Source organism: Quercus robur, chromosome 8 (assembly GCF_932294415.1).
Source record: "Quercus robur chromosome 8, dhQueRobu3.1, whole genome shotgun sequence".
NCBI classification, from domain to species: Eukaryota; Viridiplantae; Streptophyta; class Magnoliopsida; order Fagales; family Fagaceae; genus Quercus; species Quercus robur.
In genome coordinates this window covers 64,310,366-64,331,185 of record NC_065541.1, presented here as the reverse complement: position 1 = coordinate 64,331,185, position 20,820 = coordinate 64,310,366, and the positions used below count along the sequence as shown (strand labels likewise).

The window sequence follows — 20,820 nt, the reverse complement described above, 5'->3', positions numbered from 1 at the left end:
TCCCTTTCTTGGTTTCAATCCTGTGTATTACTTGGCATGGCAGACTAACACTTTGATTTTGCTAACTCTGTTTATCTTTCACTTAGCTTATTATGTATACGGAGAGCTTTTTGTTGCTCACTTTTATTTATTGTGGCTAAAAGTAGTGACTATATTTTCTTGTGTTATCCGTATTATATCCGTCTGCCATAACTTCTTTATAATGGCTCTACTTGCCGTGGGCATGTAACCAAAGCCTGGCAAACGTGGTGTAGTTTGTGCACAAGTCGGACCAAGGTGGGTTCCAGTTGGACCGGTCCTAACTCCCTTATCTAAAAAACTTGGACCTAGTGTAGTAAGAAGTAGCCCAACATCAAAAACAAGGCCCACCACCTTACAATCATTTTTTTATTCATCAATAGTAACTTACCAGTTATCACTTATGATTTGTTATAAAATTAATGTAAAAATGTTGTGGACTTCACATTTTTTTTTATCAATAAAAAACTAAGATCTCAATAATTGTGAAAATATTGTGATAATAACAACAGATGTACAAGTTACAATATTTTTGGAAAATATTTATTTTCAGTTGTGGTTGGTCATAGTCTAATCATATACCAAAAAAAAAAAAAGGCTAGTATACAGTGCAAATTGAAGAAAAAAAATGTAACTACTACTCCAGCTTTATACATTCACACTTTTGTTATGAAAGCGTTGTGAAAAATGTTGTGGATGTAGCATTTCTTTTTTCATAATACCTTTATTTTTAGTTGTGATTAATTTTAGTATGATATTTTATTTTGACCTATAAGAAATTAACACATCAACAATTATGAAAATATTATGATAATTTATTGTGTTAACTAACAACTTTATGTATAAAAAATAATAAAAAGTGGACTGGATTACCCCAACCCAAAAAAAAAAGAAAAAAAAAGAAGGTTGAATAAACCAAATGTGTACAGTAGGGGCACCAAAAAAAAAAAAAAAAGTTGAATAAGCTAATAGAAATCCGACCTTATGTTATGTTACTATAGAAATCCGACCAAAGGTATACTGTAGGGCATTGGGGCTTTTTAAATAGCTAATAGAAAAAGATTGGGGCATTAAAAAATAAAAAATAAAAAACCCACCTTATGTTATGTTACTATGTGGTTTGCCGCTGCATATCTTTTTCTCTCACTAGTCACTACTGCTTCTATCTGCCACGGCTTTCTCCATTGAAGCTCCGGAGCTCCACCGAAATCCGACCCGAATCGGAATAACTGTCAGAACTGCTGCTGCTTCTTCTTCTTCAGGGAAATGGGTAGGGGTGGTTTTTCTGCTAAATCAACAAGCTCTCTTCTTTCTATATCCAATCGTTTGAGAATTAGAGTAAGCCTTCCATTTCATTCTTATTATTATTATTATTATTCTACTCTTGCCAGTAGTAAAAATGCGGAAAGCCCAGATGGGTTGTTGGAATATGTGAGAAATGAGTGCAAATCTGGAAGCTTTAGGAATCTTGATCATGCCTTAGACCTGTTTGATAAAATGCTTCACTCAAGCCCTTTGCCTTCCATTGTGGATTTCACTCAGTTGTTGGGTGCCATTGCGAGAATGAAACATTACTCTCAAGTCATTACTCTAATTAAACAAATCGAATCATTTGGTATCTCTCCTGATCTTTATACTCTTACTATTTTGATTAACTGCTTCTGCCATTTAAACCGTCTGGATTTTGGGTTCTCTGTCTTAGCAACAATTTTCAAACTTGGTTATCAACCAAACCATATAACTCTAAACACTCTTGTCAAAGGCCTCTGTCTTCAAGGTAAAATTGCTGGAGCTGTGAGGTTGGTAGAAGAAATGGAGAAGAATAGGCATGAACCGGATGTAGTTACTTGTGGAACGATACTAAATGCTCTGTGTAAGATTGGTAAGACTGATATGGCTATTAGATTGCTTAGGAAGATGGAAGAGGGGAAGTTTAAAGCTAATGTGGTGCTCTATAGCACAATCATTGACAATTTATGTAATGACAAATTGGTAACTGAAGCTTTGAACCTTTATCTGAAATGAGGAGTAAAGGCATTCAACCAAACATTATCACTTACACGTGCTTATTTCAAGGCCTATGCAATTTTGGCCGATGGAGGGAGGCTACTACTTTGTTGAGTGAGATGGTGCAAAGGAAGGTCATGCCAAATGTGCATACCTTCAACATATTGGTTGACACACTTTGCAAAGAAGGGAAGCTGACAGAGGCAAAAAAAGTTTTTGATGTGATGATTCAAAGAGGCATTGAGCCTAACACTGTCACTTACAGTTCTTTGATTGATGGATACTGTTTGCAAAACAAAATGGAAGATGCAGTCAAAGCATTTAATGTGATGGTTGAGAGGGGTTGTTCACCTAACGTGTATAGCTATAGCATATTGATCAATGGATATTGCAAGAATAAAAGAATTGATGAAGCAAGGAGTCTGTTTCATGAAATGTCCAACAAAGGTGTGACTCCCAATGTTGTGACTTACAACACTCTTATAAGTGATTTTTGCCGAGTGGGGAGACCCCAGACTGCACTAGATTTATTCCATAAGATGCAGGCTTGTGGCCAACCTCCAGATCCCCAAACCTATGCTACATTGATGGATGGCCTTTGTAAGAATAACCAAATTGTTGAGGCAGTAAAATTGTTTCAGGGGATGGAAGACAAAACACTGGGCAACGATATTGTGATTTATAGCATCTTGATTCACGGTTTGTGTAATGCCGGGAAACTTTCAGCTGCAAGAGAACTCTTTTATAGTTTATCTACGAAAGGATTGCAACCCAATGTTCGAACTTACACCATAATGATCAAAGAGCTTTGTAAAGAGGGACTAATAGATGAAGCGAATGAGTTGCTTGAGAAAATGGATGGGAACAGTTGTACACCTAATGATTGCACATATAACACAATCATCCAAGGGTTATTGCAACACAATGAGACATCAAAGGCAATGAAATATCTCAAAATAATGGTCGACAAGGGTTTCTCAGCAAATGCAACCGTTGCAACCATGTTGGTTGACATGTTGTCATCTAATCAAGTAGATAAGAACATTCAAGAATTGCTTCACAAGTTTGTGTGAAGGTTTTTTAGCTTCTCTAGATCAAGGGCAAGCTTCATATTTTTACCCATTGCTTGTCAATCTATAAATGACGCGTATTTTCTTTTAGTAAACTTTAAATTTTTTACAAGATGAACTTTCTCTTCATTTATATGTGCAAGATTGTTTGTTCTATCTTTTGATGAGATTTAATTGTGGACTTATGTTGCTGCTTTCAACCTATTTTCATGGATAGTTATTTCAATTTTGTCAAATGTATAGTTAATGCTAAATATAGTTGTTCTAAAGTTTGGCCTTCTTTGTGGTCATACATCCATTAGCAAGTGGAATTAACATTAATAATTGTTTCCTCAAATAAAATCAAGTAAGTGTTGGAGTTGCATGTTAAATGTTATTCAATAAAAATATATATTACACTTAAATGTAAGGTGTAGCGAATACCTGACTTCTATTTCTAGGCTAAATTTGTCTTAGTTTCACACGCTTTCTTGAAATTTATTGACACTAGACTCGGGAGTTGGAACCAATTTAGATTTGTGTAGTTCGGAACGCTTTTGAACTTAATGAAGAAGATTTGCAACTTTGGTTGCATTATGGTGCAAAAATAACTTGATGATTTGGTGATCATAAAATCCAATGTTTGATGTTGTGGATGCTTAAACAAGTGTATGAAAGAAGAAATTCAATTTTAATTTTGGCATAAAATGGGCTGACATATGAGCTTGACTAGTGGTAGATCATATTTACTAATTTTAGTTTGTTATTTTGTGGAACTAATGAGACATTTGTAATTATTTAAGGAATACTTGTTGCTTAGTTATTTGTGCAATCCATTTGTTCATGATTTTTTTTCCCCAAAATTCTTCATTAATGAATTCTATTTGTGCATTTGGGTACTTTGTCCCAGACTTGGGGTTCGTACATTGTGAAGTTCTTTTGGAAGCTAGACGAATTTATTATGAATGTATTTTCTTATGTACTTATAAAAGAAAATAGTGTCTTCTTATGTAGATGATTTGTTTGGTTATTAATTTGCTTGTGATCCTTTCTTTTTGGTTTCTGGGTTATGTAGAATTGGTGGTACAGATTTAAGGGTTTTGGGGTTTTGAATTTTATATGGGTATCTTAACTAGGATATAGAAAATAATTATGATTTTTTGTTTGATTCATGATTGAAGGCAATGTCAAATTACCCATCATCCAAGTCACATTTTTGTAGTTTTAATGCCTCTGTGATTATATAGGAACCTATTTCAATGTCCTTTCGCAATTATGTGTTTAAAGAATTTTTATTTTTATTTTCCAAAAAAAAGGGGAAAAAGAAGCATCATGGAGGACCTGTGATCCCTCAACCCATCTGAAGATCTCTCTTCCAGATCAGATTTTCTGCCAAGCTTCAGGTCCTCCACAAGTCCTTTTTTCTTCTGCCTTACTAAGGTATTGGAACCAACCATCTGCTTCCCTCTTTGCCTTTGGGCTCCAGCTCAATTGAATTTCATGAAAATTCCTTCGAATCCTAGTCCATAGCAAGTAAATCACTTTCACTACTTATCCAAAAAAAAAAAAAAATCACAGTATGAAACTAAAGCAAATGCTTCAAGCAGGATTAAAATGAAAGAATCAATGGTATTTTTTTTTTCTTTTGGTTAAATCTTATATATGTGGAGCTATGTTACTTTTAAAACTTGATTAGTTTCTCCATGATGGCAGTTCAAATGTGCAAAACCTTTTTTTATTAAAAAAAATCTTCTTTAAGAGTATGTAAAGCTGCTGGAGTCTGTACACTTGTATTGGAAGGACATAGTGATGGAGTTGCTTCTGTTGGTGTCATCAAATGAAAAAAGGTATAATATATTGGGATTAATCATCTCTTAAAATGATTCTTCCTTGCTAGAAACTCCCATATTAAATGTTGTACCAAGTCAAACCTCTCTGGCCTCAATTGTTCTATAAAATTCTAGTGTCTGAAGTGGTGTAGTAATAACATTATACTCTCTTCTTTTTTTATCCTACTTGGTGTCTGAGGTGGCATGCACTATTTGATTGTTGGTTGATGCTTCTTACCAATGGTCAATGTTTCAGTAGTCACTTCTTTGCGTTCTTTTTCTGTAACATGTTATCTGCACTGCCCTCGGCTTTTAGTTTGTCTTGTCGCCTATTGGCCTAAAAGATTGCTATCCATAACCAATCATAAATTTGTAATTAGATTGTTGCTTAATGTTAATCCCCAGTGTGTTGCATCTTAGTTTTTTTAGTTTTAATTAGCCGGTACTATTTGTTTCCAAAGAGTTGGTTTCAAATTCTACTATCATCAGGCATTAAGATTTTAATGAATTGGAGATGACTACCTACAGTTGTATAGCCCATATGTCTAGTGGACCTCCAAACTTTATATCATGGACTTTGTGTTGTCTAGTAATGGCTATCTAAAAGCGGAGAGAGCTCATTTTAGCTCATTAGTTTTGATAATTTTGGGCAGTTTGAATAACAAATTTAACTGCCATTTTTTCTTAATACAATCAAAAATTTGTTATGAAGACTACCCATATAATTTTATTACGTTTTATTTTTCCCTTGCATCTTCCATGGCAATCTTAACTTCTCTAGCACCACATGATACAGAACATGTTAGATCCTTTTGGCTCAAAAATGAGTTTCTAACTTTGTATATTGACCTGCATTCCATAAATCTGCACTTAATGGTTTTAGAGTACTGGCTTCTTATATACTTACAATTTTCATGGTACTATCAAATATTCAGGAACAAGGCCAAAGCTGCTTCACTTGAACATATGAAAAAAGGGGTCGGTGATGGATCAGTTGGAATGCTTGCATCACTTGGGTGGCTGCTTTATCAGGGTAATTGATTTAGTTTACAGACTCCCAATATCTTCAGTTCTTTGTTTTCCTGTGATTTTTTCCCCTCCCCCCCCCCCCCCCGAAACGAGCATAGCAATCAAGTCTTAGTTGTCTCAAATTTGATTTTGTATGATAGTTGTTGTATTGTCATCTCCCTTCCGATTATTTGTTTGAATTCATGTGATTTGCTGTGTAATAGTTGCTTGGAATTTCCGTTTGTAGGTGTGTGAATGTGGTTTTGACAAACCCTATATGGGTAGTCGTCACACACATGCAGGTAAAAAGCAAAGTGACACGAGCCTCAAACTTTTTATTTTTTTTTATTTTTTAAATGCATTAAAATATGAAAGTGAAACAAAATTTTGAATTCTTCATATTTTTTCGTAGCCAACCCCAAAAATTATAGGTCTAAGCCTTGTTTGTTGTTGTTGTTACTTTTATAGAAAGTTACATTTGAAAATAGTATCGGAAGTACTTTTGATTAAGGCTGTGTTTGGTTCGTGTAAAAGCATTTCCGGAAAATATTCCATTTTCCGGAAATGCTATTTTCCGGAAAGGAAAATGTTTTCATGTGTTTGGTTGCATTTCAAAAAAATTTTCAAATTTTTTTTTCTGGTGTTTGGTTGTGTTCTTGAAAATACCATTCGTTCCTCAATACATAAACACAAAGAAAACCCAGAAAAAAAAATCATCAAATCCGGTCACATTTTCTCATAGTTTCTCGGTTGCCAAACAAATATTACAATATCATTCATTCCTCAATACAGAAACACAGACAAAACCCAGAAAAAAAATCATCAAATCTGGTCGCGATTGGGTTCGACGAGAGGCGAGATCACGCGAAGCCGATCGGTGCTGTGATCGCGATCAAGGACGACGATCTGGGTCGAGGACAATCGGTTTTGGGGTGCGACGCGATCGGGGACGACGATCTGGGTCGAGGACGATCCAGCGACGCGGTTGGGGATGACGATCTGGGTCGAGGACGATCGGTTTTGGGGTGCGACGCGGTTGGGGACAACGATCTGAGTTGGGCTCTTCTGGGTTTTCTGGGTTCTTCCTCTCTCTCTCTCTCTCTTTGCGCGCGGGCGCGTCACCCTCTCACTCAGCTCTCTCTCTGTTTTCCGGAAAATGGGTATTTGAAGGTAAAATAAAAACGGAAATCAATTTACACTCGTTGACAGGCCAACTGAAAAGCATTTCCGGAAAATGCATTTTCCGTGCGTAACCAAACACCCGTAAATACGGAAGAGCATTTCCAGAAGTGATTTTTACCCAAAACAAACACAGCCTAAGTTTATCCATGCCAACTTCATAGCACTTCACATGACCATTGAAATAATATTCCTGATATCTTTGTAAGAATAAGAAGTCTACTAGTGTTGGTTATATCATGGTTTCTGTTTCCTAGGATGATGTTATGTTGTACTGATGGTTGGAAACTCATATGGGGAAAAGTCTCATGAATTTAGTAGGGAACTTTTATATTCTTTCAAAATTTCTAAAAATTCCCTTTGAATTAATAATCATTTTTTGTTTGGATTACTAATGTCACAAGGCATACTCTTGTTTCAAAATTTAAATCTTATGATATGTATTTCTCAGATTTAAATAACTAATTTCATCAAGGGCACTCTTCTCCGTGATTGGAACTAATTTGAACATACTGAAACATAATCTCTTCCCCCAAAACTCTGAGCTAGTCTACAACTTTGGTCTTTTTGATTTTATCACTTAACTAATTTTTTCCAGCAGACGCATACAAAAACCTCAAAGAAGATTCAGCCTGATCAGAGTCAGATGCTGTCAGTAGATCCAAATGAAACAATTCTTGCTGCAAGTGAGCTTCCTCCCTATGGAACTAACCATGCGGTAGGTACAATAATATATATATATATATATATATTTTTTTTTTTTGAATTTTTCCCCATTTATGGTTGACATTACAGCTCATATGACAACCTCTCCTATTGGTTCCAAACTTCTATACAATATGTATGAAAACATTCATGATTCTGTCATGGTCATATATCACCTAAATGAATCATATTTTGTGCTGGTAGAGGATTTGCTATAGGGAAATGATAATATTCAAGATATTTTATACATTGGATAAAGTTTTCTCCGAACCAGGTAGGAGGAATATCCTCCAACTGATTTTTTTTTAATAAATAAATTTGTTATGGCCTCTAGGGGAAGGGGTAGGTGGAATTCGAACTAGTGACCTTCGTTTCATGAGGCATGGTCTTCAGCTGATTATGTGGCAATTAAATGACCATCCACGTGTATTTTAATCACATGACTCATTTATAATTTAAACAAGTTGCATGACAATTATAATGTAACATGTGGATGATCATTTGAACCACTCTGTCTTGGGTTGAAACTTGGAAGAACTTTCATCCAAACTAGCTTGGAGGAAAATTTTGTCCTTTTATATTTGTGATTGGAAGTAGGGAATTATATATCCATTGTATTTGTTAACATTATCACTGTGTTTCAAGATATTTGACATCTAGAGTGGTCAGCCAATTTGCTTGACGATCTGATCAGTTTCTTGAAGAGAGACTTACACCGAAATTTACAAACATATAACTTTAAGTTCAAGTACTGATCAATTGGAACTCAGAGCATTAAAATTAGTGCATTAGTAGTGCATCATAGGAGTAGAGAAATTAAGGATTGGTTTGATGATTTTAAAGTGCTGATAATGTTCTTTTTTTCATTTGCTGGGTTTCTGACTTGTGGACAGCTTGCAATATATCTATATCTATACAGGCAAAAATTTTTGGATGACAGGCATAGTTTTTTTCTGTTGACTTCTTCATGGACATAAGTTTTATGATTCATATGATGTGGGGTTCAATGCCTCTTTCTTTTTCGTAATCTAATGAGGAACATTAACAGATTCAAGAAGTCTTTGACGAAGCTGGAGTTTGGGGTTGCTGGAAAGGTGTATTCCCGACGTTGTTCATGGTATGTGAGAAGTGACTCTTGCATGTGCCAAGGGGCATCACTGATTCTTCCTGCTATTGATCGCAGGTGAGCAATCCTTCCATTCAATTCATGCTGTATGAAACCATGTTGAAGAAGCTGAAGAAAAGACGTGCATTGAATAGGAAGGGCGACAATGGAGTGACTGCTGTTGAGGTTTGGCCATTCTATTGGTTTCTATTTTAGATCTATATTGCTTCCTTCCCCCTCAAATGCTACTTTTTGAACTGATAAAATGTCTGGTTTTGGTAGATATTTCTTCTTGGTGCTTTGGCAAAAGTTGGAGCTACCATTGTGACGTATCCTCTTTTAGTTGTTAAGGTATACATATCTGCTTCTAGAAATGAGCTTATGAAGCAGTGTAGACTCAAGTTGAATGAATTGTGATTAATTTACAAATTTTTGTTTCGGACCAAGCTTTCCCAAGTTAAACTCTGTGAACCTGATTGAAATGTCTTAAATTCGACTAATTTTGATAAAGAAAGCTTAAGTGGGTATATTAGTTCCTCCCAGTCCCAAGTATCATGTCATGCCCTGTTTTTTAAATTTTAGCTGTGTGTTGGTTTTGGCGGGCTGAGACAAAATTGTCTCAGTAAATAACAGGCAAAAAATATCTGTCCTGAAAAAAAAGGAAAATCTTGCAAAAACTATTGGATTTCAGCAGATGTCCTGGCTGAGATTCAGCTTATGACTGTAAAACTGGAAAGAGAACTATTACACCGAGGCATTTGGCCATCCAATAATATATGAAATGGTATTATGAACCTTGATATTTGTCCTTGCGGTTGCCTTGGTTGTAATAACTAATAACCTTGTAAGTAGATATATTGAAGGATGCTTGCAAAGACCAAAGTATTATTTTGACCTATTTAAATTTGCACCAATTTGTTAGTAACTTATCTTGTTAATACTCTTGCAAATGCAGTCGAGGCTTCAAGCAAAACACGTTTCTACAGGAGATAAAAGACGTCATTATAAAGGTTTGAATTGTTTTGATGATCTTTACTTGAACCATGCATTCTAAAAGTATTATTTCCTATAGTTGTATGTCTTGTCTGCACTCTGCCGCATGATCGTGTCTATTTGATTGGGTTGTCCTTGAAATATTAGAAAAATCTTTGTTAGGGTAATTTTGATAATTCTAGGCAGAACCATATTTATGCTAAAGAGATCGATTTCTCATTTCTGTGGGTATTTTATTCCTCAATTCAGGAACATTGGATGCAGTTCTAAAGATGATCCGTTATGAAGGCTTCTATGGCTTTTACGAAGGGATGAGTACAAAAATCGTGCAAAGTGTTCTTGCTGCTGCTATTCTATTCATGGTTTGTAAAGGGTGCTCGGTTCTTGCTTACTAAGGATGCTAGTGCAGTCAAATCAAAGCCTCTATGATATTGATTCCTCCCCTCCATTTTTTCTTTTTCTTTTCACAGTCACAGTGGGGCGTCACTTAGATAATTGTTTATTTAAAGTGTGAGACAGCATCAGAAAACATGTATGCCAAAATAAAATCATGTAAAAGGATATATGATTGGAAATATTATATTAGGATTATAATCCTGTTATATTCTTTAGACTTTAATGCAACACATAACCTTCTTTCATTGTGGATATGTCATTATGGAAATGGAATCAAGAACACTTAGGTTTGCCCAAAGTAATATGACTCATATTTGAGACTAGGAATAGGCCCTCAATCAACCACCTCTTCCAAATCACGCCGAAATAGGTGTCTTTTGCAACGTATATGACTTCATTTGGTTAAGTAGAAATTTACGTACAAGTAATGCATAAACAGGATTGGTGTGTTTTTCGACAGATACCATTCAGCCACCAAAAAACAAAAAGAAAGATGGGGAACGGTTTTACTGTATGTTAGCATGCAGCAATTGCTGCGTAATGAGTTATGTGGCAGCAAAAAGAAAGCAACGTGTATAATTTTATTTGTTACTTTCTTTTTGCTGCCACATCATTCTACATGCAACAAAACTTTTCTCAAAAAGATGTGTAGGAGTACTAGTGCTGAAACATCAATTTTTACCCTCTCAAGGGGCAAAAATACCTCCAATAGTACATTCATTCCCACATTGATGTGCATAAGATAGGACTACCATATGAATCACTGGTTGTAGGGGTGTGTATGGGTCGGGTTGGGTCGGGTTGAGGGGATTTTTTGACCCAACCCACCATGGTGGGTCAAAAAAAATTCAACCCAACCCAACCCATCACATAAGTCCAACCCAACCCAACCCAACCCACACGGGTCGGGTTGGGTTGGGTTGAACCCATGGGTTTGAAAAATTTTTATTATTATTATTAAATTGAGTAAAAAAAAATATAAATATTAATATATTAAAAAAACTTAGAGATTAGTATCAATGTATCTCCTTAAAGGCTCAACACTAATGACTAAACAACAATAGTAATTTATTAGGATTTGTGTGAACTAATTGGCTTTTATATAGGATAGGAAGAATTGGTTATTTAAAAAAATTTATTAATTATATAATATATTTTTTATATATATTAAATTAGTATTAGTAGGAGGAATTAAGGAAATGTTGCTCTATAGCTGGTTTTTTTTTTAAATTATTAAATATATAATATATATTTAAATATATATATATATATAAGTGCCCTACAATTGATTTTTTTTAAAAAATTATTAAATGTAAAATATATTTTAAATATATATTAAATATGGTGGGTCGGGTTGGGTTTGGCGGGTTTGTAATTTTATGACCCAAACCCAACCCGACCCGCTATAAATTTTTTTTTATAACCCAACCCAACCCACCAAGCCTTAAAAACCGACCCAACCCGGTGGGTCGGGTTTGATGGGTCGGTGGGTTTTCTGCACACCCCTAACTGGTTGAGACTTGAGAGAGCTTAGTGAGAATTGATCTGCAACAAAAAAGTAATGATTAATAAACAGCCCCACACTAGAGTCTAGATGTCAGCACACATTATTAGCAATGAGCCAGGTTGAAGTGCCTACATTTTTTTGTTTTTAGGAACAAAAAAAAAGACACTGGCATGTATAATTATTGTCGCATGCCTTAAGGTACATGTTAGGTATACATGTTAGGTAAGTTCAAGGGTATCACCGACGCACAATATAACATATCACTACTCATGCCCACGATTTACACCGCGGAGTCAAACAGTACCTACAACTTTATCATGCAATATCAATCATTTTCCATTTTGAAAAAAGACAAATGGAATCAGAAATCTAGTAGAAGTCGAGGCTACACTTGACCATTTCAAAACAACATTACTACCTTTACAAACAAAATTTCATCTCAAAAAATACATTTTATGCTAGAAGTCTGCCCTGTTCAAGACGAAATATTTCGCCAATAAAACTTGGTTGTCACGTCAAAAAATTAAATTTCTTTTAACACCTACACTGCTGCTTCAATAACACAGACAATCGCCTCAACAACTACCATTGAAATTTAGATTTTTAATTTTTCTAAAGCATTTTTTGGAGGAGGAGAAGCGGTGACCCATAATTATTTCTATTTTCTAACATTTTTATGGTCTATAATAACTAGTACTTCTTTCCAACGACCTAACTGTTGATTAAAAGACACCAACTTTTCTTATGTACAATTTTCCATTTGGAATTGTTTTATATTAGTTCAATACCAAACTCTACACACGTTACTGCTTAAAAAAGAGAGGAAGAAAATGACTTGCTTTCCTTTGTGTGGTTTGCCACCCTAAAAATAAGCCCAAAAACATTTTTCTATTTTTTGGCCTACATATAAATCATTAATATTTTTTCTTATAATTTTAAATAATTATATAAATAAAATATTTCATTCAAAAAAATAAACCCCAAGTGAAGAATTTTTTTTTTTTTTTTTTCTTTTGATCATGTAGGAATCTTAAATTGAAAAACATACCCGAAATTTGGAAACTAGTCAGTGAATGTAACTTGCTTGAGTAGAAAAAGGTTTTTTGGAAAAATAAAATAAAATTAACCAAAGGTAATTAATGACAGTCAATGGACGATAAATGAAGAGAGAGAGAGAGAGGCGAATTATTAAGGAGAGAAGTTATCATTGTGAAAGTTTTTATAGTTGTGGTGGGCCTTTTTGAGACGTTGGGCTGGGCTTCCTCCCACTGTACTGGGCCCAAGTGTTCTTAATAAGAGAGTCGGGACCAGTTCAATTGTAACCCACCTTGGTTCGGCTTATGCACAAATCATGCCTCGTTTGCCAAAACTTTGGTTACATGCCCATAGCAGGCGGAACTACTATGGAAGAGTTATAGCAAGCAGATGTAATAATTATAAAAGAAAGCACTTTTGCCATTAGACAGAATAAATAAAGGATCCTTAATTAAAATGAAGACCACAAGAAACGCCTCGTAAATGAAATTGCGGAAATAAGTAGAGAAGAAATGAGTTATCAATAGAAGGAAAAAAGATGAATCCTCCATGCCAAGTTATGGTTACAAGACCAAGACCAAGACCAAGGAGGGAACCATTTCCTCAATATGAGTAATCTCTCAGGAAGATCTTGCCATAGAAATTAATCACTTTGAGGGAAACGGGCCTGAAGGGCTTGTTCCCAAAAGAATCATTTGCCTCTAACAGAGAGTAGGCCCTTAGAGGGAGAGAGGTGATTAACCTATTGGTGCATGCCTGTCATTCTATACTCTCTATTTTTTTTGTTATTTAATTCTTCTTTTCCCTTTTTTCTTTTCTCAGTGCTTACCTCTCTAGTAATATTATGATTCTCTCCTAGAGGTTACTATTGCCGTGATGATGATCCCTTTTTACTGTGCACGGCAAGGGTTCTTTATATATTGCCTGCCATGATTGGTTTTTACCATTTTAGCCCTTAACTACCTTTGTCTGGTTTGGGTATCCATGCCGACTACTACTGGCTTGTTAGTTGTCCAGCCATCACCGCTTACTTGTGCTGGCTGCTCCACTCTCCATCACCAGACAAAGAACATTATTTTGTTTACTTGCTCACCGTGGCATTCTTATTCGCCACGGTGTGGGTGTTCCTTCTTCCTATCCCTCATAGCATGCACCTAATGGTTCCAATTCATCCTTACTTCTTTTGAACTGTATGTTATCCTAGCAAGACATTTCCCCCAAAAAAGCTTGAGCGGGAATCCCAGAATAGGCTTTCCCCTCTCCCCACCGCTAGACCATACCTTCTCTTATCTCTGATCCATGACCCACCACTTCCTATATTGGTTAGGTACAGGCTGGTGATGTCTGGGCCTTGCACATGCCCACTTTTGTGTACGTCCAAAACTTGTCCGCTGCTTATGCGTTTACCGTGATCTGGAGGCTTGTCTGCACATCCTGCCGCTCATCCTTGACTTCATATGGCGTGAGCTATTTTCTGATTTCTCATTCTTTATGGCATGCTCCCTTTAGGGGCTGGGCTTCGCTTGATTATGGGTTTTCTTCCTTCAGCCTACTCTTTTACTCCTTCCGTAGTCTTGCTACCATTCCTGTCGTACCACTCTGCCATTTTTGTTGTGATGTCATCCGACCCCAACTTGCTGGGCCTCTTTGGGTCTACTGCTTATTCTTCTCTCAATGACTCAATATGATCATTGGATTCATACTCATGCTATTTTGGGCTTTTTTATTACATTACTTGTGGGCTCCCTTGTCTCATTTATTTCTTCTTGGGCATCCTTAAGCCATTTGCTTTCCTTGGGCATCTTTGGCTCTTTTTTCTAATTCCGCGTTCCTATGAGCTTTTACTAACTCTTTTGGGTTTCCCTAGCCCAATTATCTTATCCTTCATCCTTGGGGTTCATGGACTTTCCACTAATCTCTTACTTTCTTCACTTGTATTATTTCGAACTTGCTGTGGCCCATTATCACTTTTTTTACATCACATATTGCCCATGAGTTTGCTACTTCTCTCTCCAGGCTCCTTTAGGCTCGTTTGCTTCCTTAAGGCCCATTTATTTATTTTATGGGCCTATGATCCATTATTCCTGCCACTCGGGTTTAATGGTTTTTCTATCCACTCACTAACTCTTCTCTGCTCGTATTGTTAGACTTCTTCCTTCTACTGGGCTTCCCAAAATGAGTATCAACAATAGTGTGAGGCTTATTTGTAATATTCCGTTAAATAAGTAATTTTTCAAAAAAAAAAAATTCCACTTTATTGAACTTATTTTCGACTAATCAAAAAATTTTTTTTTTCATTTACATCTTTTTCATACCAAATACCAAAAAATATAGTTTCTCAAAAAAAAAAAATACCAAAAAATATATATATGTAAAAAAAAAAAAAAAAAAAGACTCAAAGAGTCAATAGACTTTTCTCCAAAAAAAAAAAAAAAAAAAACGTTATTATTATATGGTAAACGTTACCATATTTAAAATCAGCGCATTACGCACCCCGGCGTACGATTAGACCGCACCAGCTCAAAAAGATAACATTGAATCCACACACTTTGACAAAGCTAGCTCGCTCTCGCTCAGTCTCAGCTCCCCCATTTCACCTTCGCTGCAATTTTCTCAGCCCCCATAGAAAAAAAAAGAAAATGCCAGACAAAAAACCAGACGCCGTGGCCACCAAAAACCCTAAGAAGGCCAATCTCTTAGACCACCACTCCATCAAGCACATCCTCGACGAGTCTGTCTCCGAGGTAATTAAACCCTAAATTATAGATCCGTGAAAAATCAAAATCAAATTCAATTTCTTCTTATTCTTTTCGTAATTTTGATTTCAAATTTTTTTTTTTTTGAATTTTAGATCGTAACGAGTCGTGGATATGTGGAGGACGTGAGGATGAGCAATATAAGATTGGTGATGGGAACGATTATCATTGTCATTGCTCTTGTTGCTCAGTTTTACAAGAAGAAGTTCCCTGAGAACAGAGATTTTCTCATCGCTTGCATCGCATTATATCCTTTCTTTCTTTTTTTCCCTTTGATAATTTCTGTTTGGCTGATCAGAAAATGTGATTTTCTGATGTTAATTTTGAAGTTTGTGATCCTTGACTATGGGTACGTATGTAGTGTTCAATGGATTGTTGCAGTTGATCATATACACGAAGGAGAAGAATGCGATTCTGTTTACCTATCCTCCTGCGGTGAGTTCTCTCTTTCTAGATGGAAACTTAGAACTATAATTGTAGACAATGTGTTTGTGTTTTAGATTTTAGACATACTATGTGTTTGTGAAAAGAAAAAATTGGATAACCCGATATATATGCGACGAGATAAATGTTAGTAACTTAATTTTAAAGGATTCACAAAGAGTATTTATGTGTACTTCTGTGGAGTGTCATCTCAGCTAGGAAAGTTAAGAAAAGCATAATCGTTCTGAATCCGTAGACATTTTATTAACTAACATCATGATTGCCTTTACATATTATAAGTCTTTGTGTAAGCAATATATATTGTTAAGATGATATGTTATTGATTATCCCAAAACCTTTAAGCTGTTAGAAAATGGTGCAGTGTTCGAACTTAGAACCACTAGCTCTTATACTATGATAAATAACTAATGTCCTGAAAGCTTTAGCTGTTAGGAAACGGTTAATATATAATCATTTAACCATAATTTTGACATTTGATATTTTGGGAAAAGTGTCCACAATCTGCTTCATAAGCCATTTTGTTCTTTTTGCCAATAGTAGTGCAACTTAGGATGGAGATAATTGGATGTTGATTATTTTGAAAATTCTTAAAAGAATTGAGAAGAACTGAGCTGTAATGTCAGTCCCTTGGGTTTTCTTTTTTCTGCAAAATTTGTTTGGTGGTGTTCTATGTTTCTTATATTAGTTAAGAGCTTCTCTAATCAATGAGGTAATGCTATTAATCTTCTGTACTAAGTTTTCTTTCAGTGGCTATCTATTATCTCTTACACTATGTTTGGTTTGAGAGGATGAGGAGGGAAATGAAGAGAAATTACACCTTTTCCACCGTTTGGATAGCATGAGAGAAGAAAATGAGCTAAATTTGTTAAAAAATCTATAACTGGGGCCCACATTTTTTCCTTCTCCCTTATTCTTTTTTCTCTTCTCTTCCATTCTCATCCCTTAAACCAAACATAGGGTTAAAGAGTATTCTCATTCCTTCCATAATTGATTTTGATGATACTGACACTGCTTGCACAAGATAGTCAAGTGGAGGCATAACTGTTGGATCATTAGAGTTTAGTTTTCTAGATGATATACTGTATTCTTCAAACTAAAGCATCAGTTGTATAATTCATGTCCACTTGTACTCATAGCTTATTAATCTCATAGTGGCTTAATGGTAAAGGCATGAGATTAGATATGAAAATTATTATATTTACTTCTGTCTGTCTGTGCCAAAAGCATGTGTTTCCCTCTCTCTTTATGAATGGAAGCCCTTATTGAGGATTACATAGTTTGTTCAAGGGATAGAATGCACTGTGGTTGTGGATTAGAAGCATTTGTAATCTTCTTTTGGAAGGCAATGTACTAGCATGAGTTGGTTTGGAGAAGGCATGATGAACTGGAGAGAGTAAAAGCACTTATCCAAAAAAAAGAGAGACCTGGAGAGAGAGAGAGAGAGAGAGAGAGAGAGACATCTAGAGAGCTTAATTCTTTAGCTTAATCCTTTCATCTTTTTTTCTTATTAGTTGAGATGTTAGGTTAGATTTTCTGTAGAAAAATGAACTGCCGGAACTCATGTTGTGTCTGACTTCAGAGGTGGCTTTGTTTGGAGGGGTTAGCTTGGTTACAGGGTTTGGTAACTATGATCGTGTTCTATGAGTGAATGTAACAAAGAGTGAGAACATCTTATCTTTCTTCCTTTCTTGTTATCCAGGGATCTTGACCTTTTGGTAGTTATCTTTTACTTAGTTGGATTGTTTATCCCCAACGTTCATGAGGGATCTGTGGTTAGTATGAAAAGCTGGAAGAAAGAGTAGTAGGACAAATTGGTGCATCAGGAAGATAACACAAGAATTTTTTTTTAAAGTACTAAAATTTCATTAGAATGGAGAAAGGTTTCTTTCATACACAAGAATCTTCATCTTAAGAATCTTTAAAATGAGGAACTAGTGTTGCTAAAGATAAAATATGCTATATGTCTTACTTATCAAACAAAAAGATAAAATGTCTTTCTTAGATCGATGTTTATATTGAGGTCTTTGTACTAATCCATTTAGCGGAGTTCCTTTTTTGTAGATTTTGGATCTTGTCTTGTCTAAGCTTAGGCTTTAAGGCATTTGGATAGCTGTTTTCCATAGGATTTTTATGTGTTATTTTTCTTTATTAATTGAATATGTTTATGCCAATGAACTCTAGTTCAAACAACACCTCCTTACTTGCAAGAAAGGGCGTAGGGTAAGCCCCCCCCAATTTCCTTTTAAAAAAAAGGGAATTCTTCTTACCAAACAGGGTGGGGTGGGTGACAAATTTTCTTTGTCGTAAAGCCAACCTAAGATACTCATTATTGAAGCTCTGTTTATTTATTTTTCTAGGTCTTTCCACTGCAAACTTAACACCCTTTTTGAGGTCTAGCCTTCGTGGTTCTTTAAAGCCACCTGTAAGCTCAGAAGTCTTGGAATGGCATTATATGTTTCTAAAGGCTAGAAACTTGTGCTTTATCCAAGTAGAAACAAATAGAAAGGCAATTTCTCCAAATATTGGCTTCTTTAGTAAATCAACAGGTTGCTAAAAAAGAGAAGATATTCCTGCTAATTTAATACCTAATAAGACTCCATCTGTTTACTTTGCTTGGTTGTATTATGTATCAATGTCTGCTAAATTTGTCATGCTTGACTTCAGACATATTTTCATCTGTTTCCCATCTTAGTTGTTGCAATTTCTCTGTGCAGGGATCCTTCACCAGCACTGGCTTGGTGGTGTCTTCCAAATTGCCCAGATTTTCTGATATGTACACACTTATCATAGCAAGTTCAGATCCTAAATCAGTTTCTGCAAATGAACCTGTACAATTTACCAAAAGTGTTACTCAATGGTCTCTCTCTCTCTCTCTCTCACTCTCTCTCTCTCTCACACACACACACACACACACACACACTGACATTGACCTTTTTGTTTTTGGACGCTTGAAGTGCATCGGTATACACCCTGTTCATATTTATAGTCTCTTGTGATGTTACAGGTTCACAAAGGATGGGGTTTTGGTGGAGGGCCTGTTCTGGAAAGATGTCGAATCATTGATAGATCAATATGCAAGAGAACCAAAGAAGAGCAAGTGATTTAAAGCTTCAGACTTCAGACCTTGTCTGATAGATAGGGCACTGGTTGGCAGAAGAAATCTAGTTATATTTTGACATGACTATAGATGGTTGCTCATTGATATAATGGTCGTTGGCATTGATCATCATAGAACCAAACAAATGGAATTATAATCTCCAGCTTTATGAGACATTAGACAATTTTACTCCATTATAGTCAATGTGTTTCAACTAGCGAAATCTGCAATACTTGCAATATGTTGTTTCTCCAATATTTTTCTCAATTTCCTTTTAGAGTTCTCTCAATTCTGATGATGCTCAAGTTTTTCAACAGTCCAAAGTTACGTGATGCATGAGTTGGATGATTTTCATTATCTAGATTTCTTTTGCATTAAGCAATTTACTTCACATCTTTTGATTTAATGCCGAGGTGGGTGTGGATCAAGTGTCAAGCAGAATTAAATTTGTGGCTAAAAGCAGATTTCTTCTCAGTTTTGCCAAACAAAATTGTAATTTACATTGTCACTAGTTGTTTGGCTAATGCTAGAGAGATGGGAAAGCATGGTAAATTTTAGATGTTTTCCAGAACTCCGATCAATGTCAAATGGACCAAACCCACTTTGGGTTAAAGTGAACAGGGAAGAACTTCTGGTACCATGGCTGAACTTTGGGTCCTCAGGGATGAACTCACAAATAGCCCAACAACTTTGGATTTTTATTTGTCCGTGTGGAACTAGATACGGAGCTTATATTATATTTGCTCATAAACCTTTTCCCCTAATCTTGTGATAAAATCCCTTGAAACTAATTGTGGGAGCCTCTCGAGGACCTTGCTCAACTCAGCTATTGAGCATATCTTTTGAGAAGGTAACATGTGTGAACACTTTAGCTAAAGTAGGAGTCTCCTCACAATCTCTTAACTACGTTATGTTGTATTTGATAACTTGGCGTGTGTGGTGGAACCTCTGTTGCCTTTTGGTAAAGGGTTTTTTTTTTTTTTTTTTTTTTTTTTTTTTTTTAAAGAAGAGATAAGGCTAAGCGTATGTTTGGATGTTGCTTATTGTTGAAAATTGAAAACTGATTGTTGAAAATACTGTAACAAAGTAATTTTTAAACTATGAATAGTACTTATGAGACCCAGATTTATTGACTCTTGCTGTGTTTTCCGTACTTGCGAGTTCTGTAAACAGTGCGTGCGACCACACAAAACTCCTGCCTTTGCTACGCAAATGCACACTAAGCTATTTTGTAACAGAATGATTTGCTGTTAATGTATTTTGTCTCTCTTGATACCAAAAAACGAGACATGTACCTTTAGGCTATAGGCTATAGGCATGGCATCTCACAAAGGTGGTATTTTGTGTAACAGTTCACTCTCATATTATTGGGGTGAGTTTCAAACGTGAAGTTTAATCTGATGTGAGAAAGATGTTATATGTAATCATTACATAAGATAATAAATGGCAGCACATCACGAAAAAATAAAATAATCTATTGATAATATGTCTGGTTATCTGTACACTAATTGGCTTCCTGAATTACAAGGCAAACATCAATCCTTCAAGGAAAGCATATCATAATGGAGGCAACCGATTGGTTAAATAGCTTATGTGAACTATGAACCCATTTTTCAAAATTTGATAATGCTTTAGGCAACAACAATACTGGTAACTTTAATATTTGCTTTGGTATCTATTCTTTTACACATA

At 35.5% G+C, this 20,820-nt stretch overlaps 1 protein-coding gene and 2 pseudogenes across 1 annotated transcript; all 3 read left to right on the top strand.

Annotated features, from left to right (window-relative positions):
* Positions 1-1,211: 1,211 nt before the first annotated feature.
* On the top strand, positions 1,212-10,500 carry LOC126697665 (peroxisomal nicotinamide adenine dinucleotide carrier-like; annotated as a pseudogene).
* Positions 1,285-3,456, top strand: LOC126697663 (putative pentatricopeptide repeat-containing protein At1g12700, mitochondrial; annotated as a pseudogene).
* A 4,835-nt stretch (positions 10,501-15,335) lies between the features above and the next one.
* On the top strand, positions 15,336-19,444 carry LOC126697662 (signal peptidase complex subunit 2). Its single transcript, XM_050394744.1, has 5 exons — positions 15,336-15,575; positions 15,683-15,834; positions 15,941-16,022; positions 18,746-18,888; positions 19,036-19,444. Exons 1-5 carry the CDS (start codon positions 15,471-15,473, stop codon positions 19,130-19,132), a joined length of 579 nt encoding a protein of 192 aa, XP_050250701.1. The 5' UTR covers positions 15,336-15,470; the 3' UTR covers positions 19,133-19,444.
* Positions 19,445-20,820: the final 1,376 nt, after the last annotated feature.

Excerpts from the sequence above, each read along its gene's own strand:
- LOC126697662 (XM_050394744.1), top strand. The coding sequence starts at position 15,471 with ATGCCAGACAAAAAACCAGACGCCGTGGCCACCAAAAACCCTAAGAAG. Across the intron at positions 15,835-15,940 it reads CTCATCGCTTGCATCGCATT|GTATGTAGTGTTCAATGGAT; the intron begins ATATCCTTTCTT and ends GACTATGGGTAC. Across the intron at positions 18,889-19,035 it reads ACCAAAAGTGTTACTCAATG|GTTCACAAAGGATGGGGTTT; the intron begins GTCTCTCTCTCT and ends GTGATGTTACAG.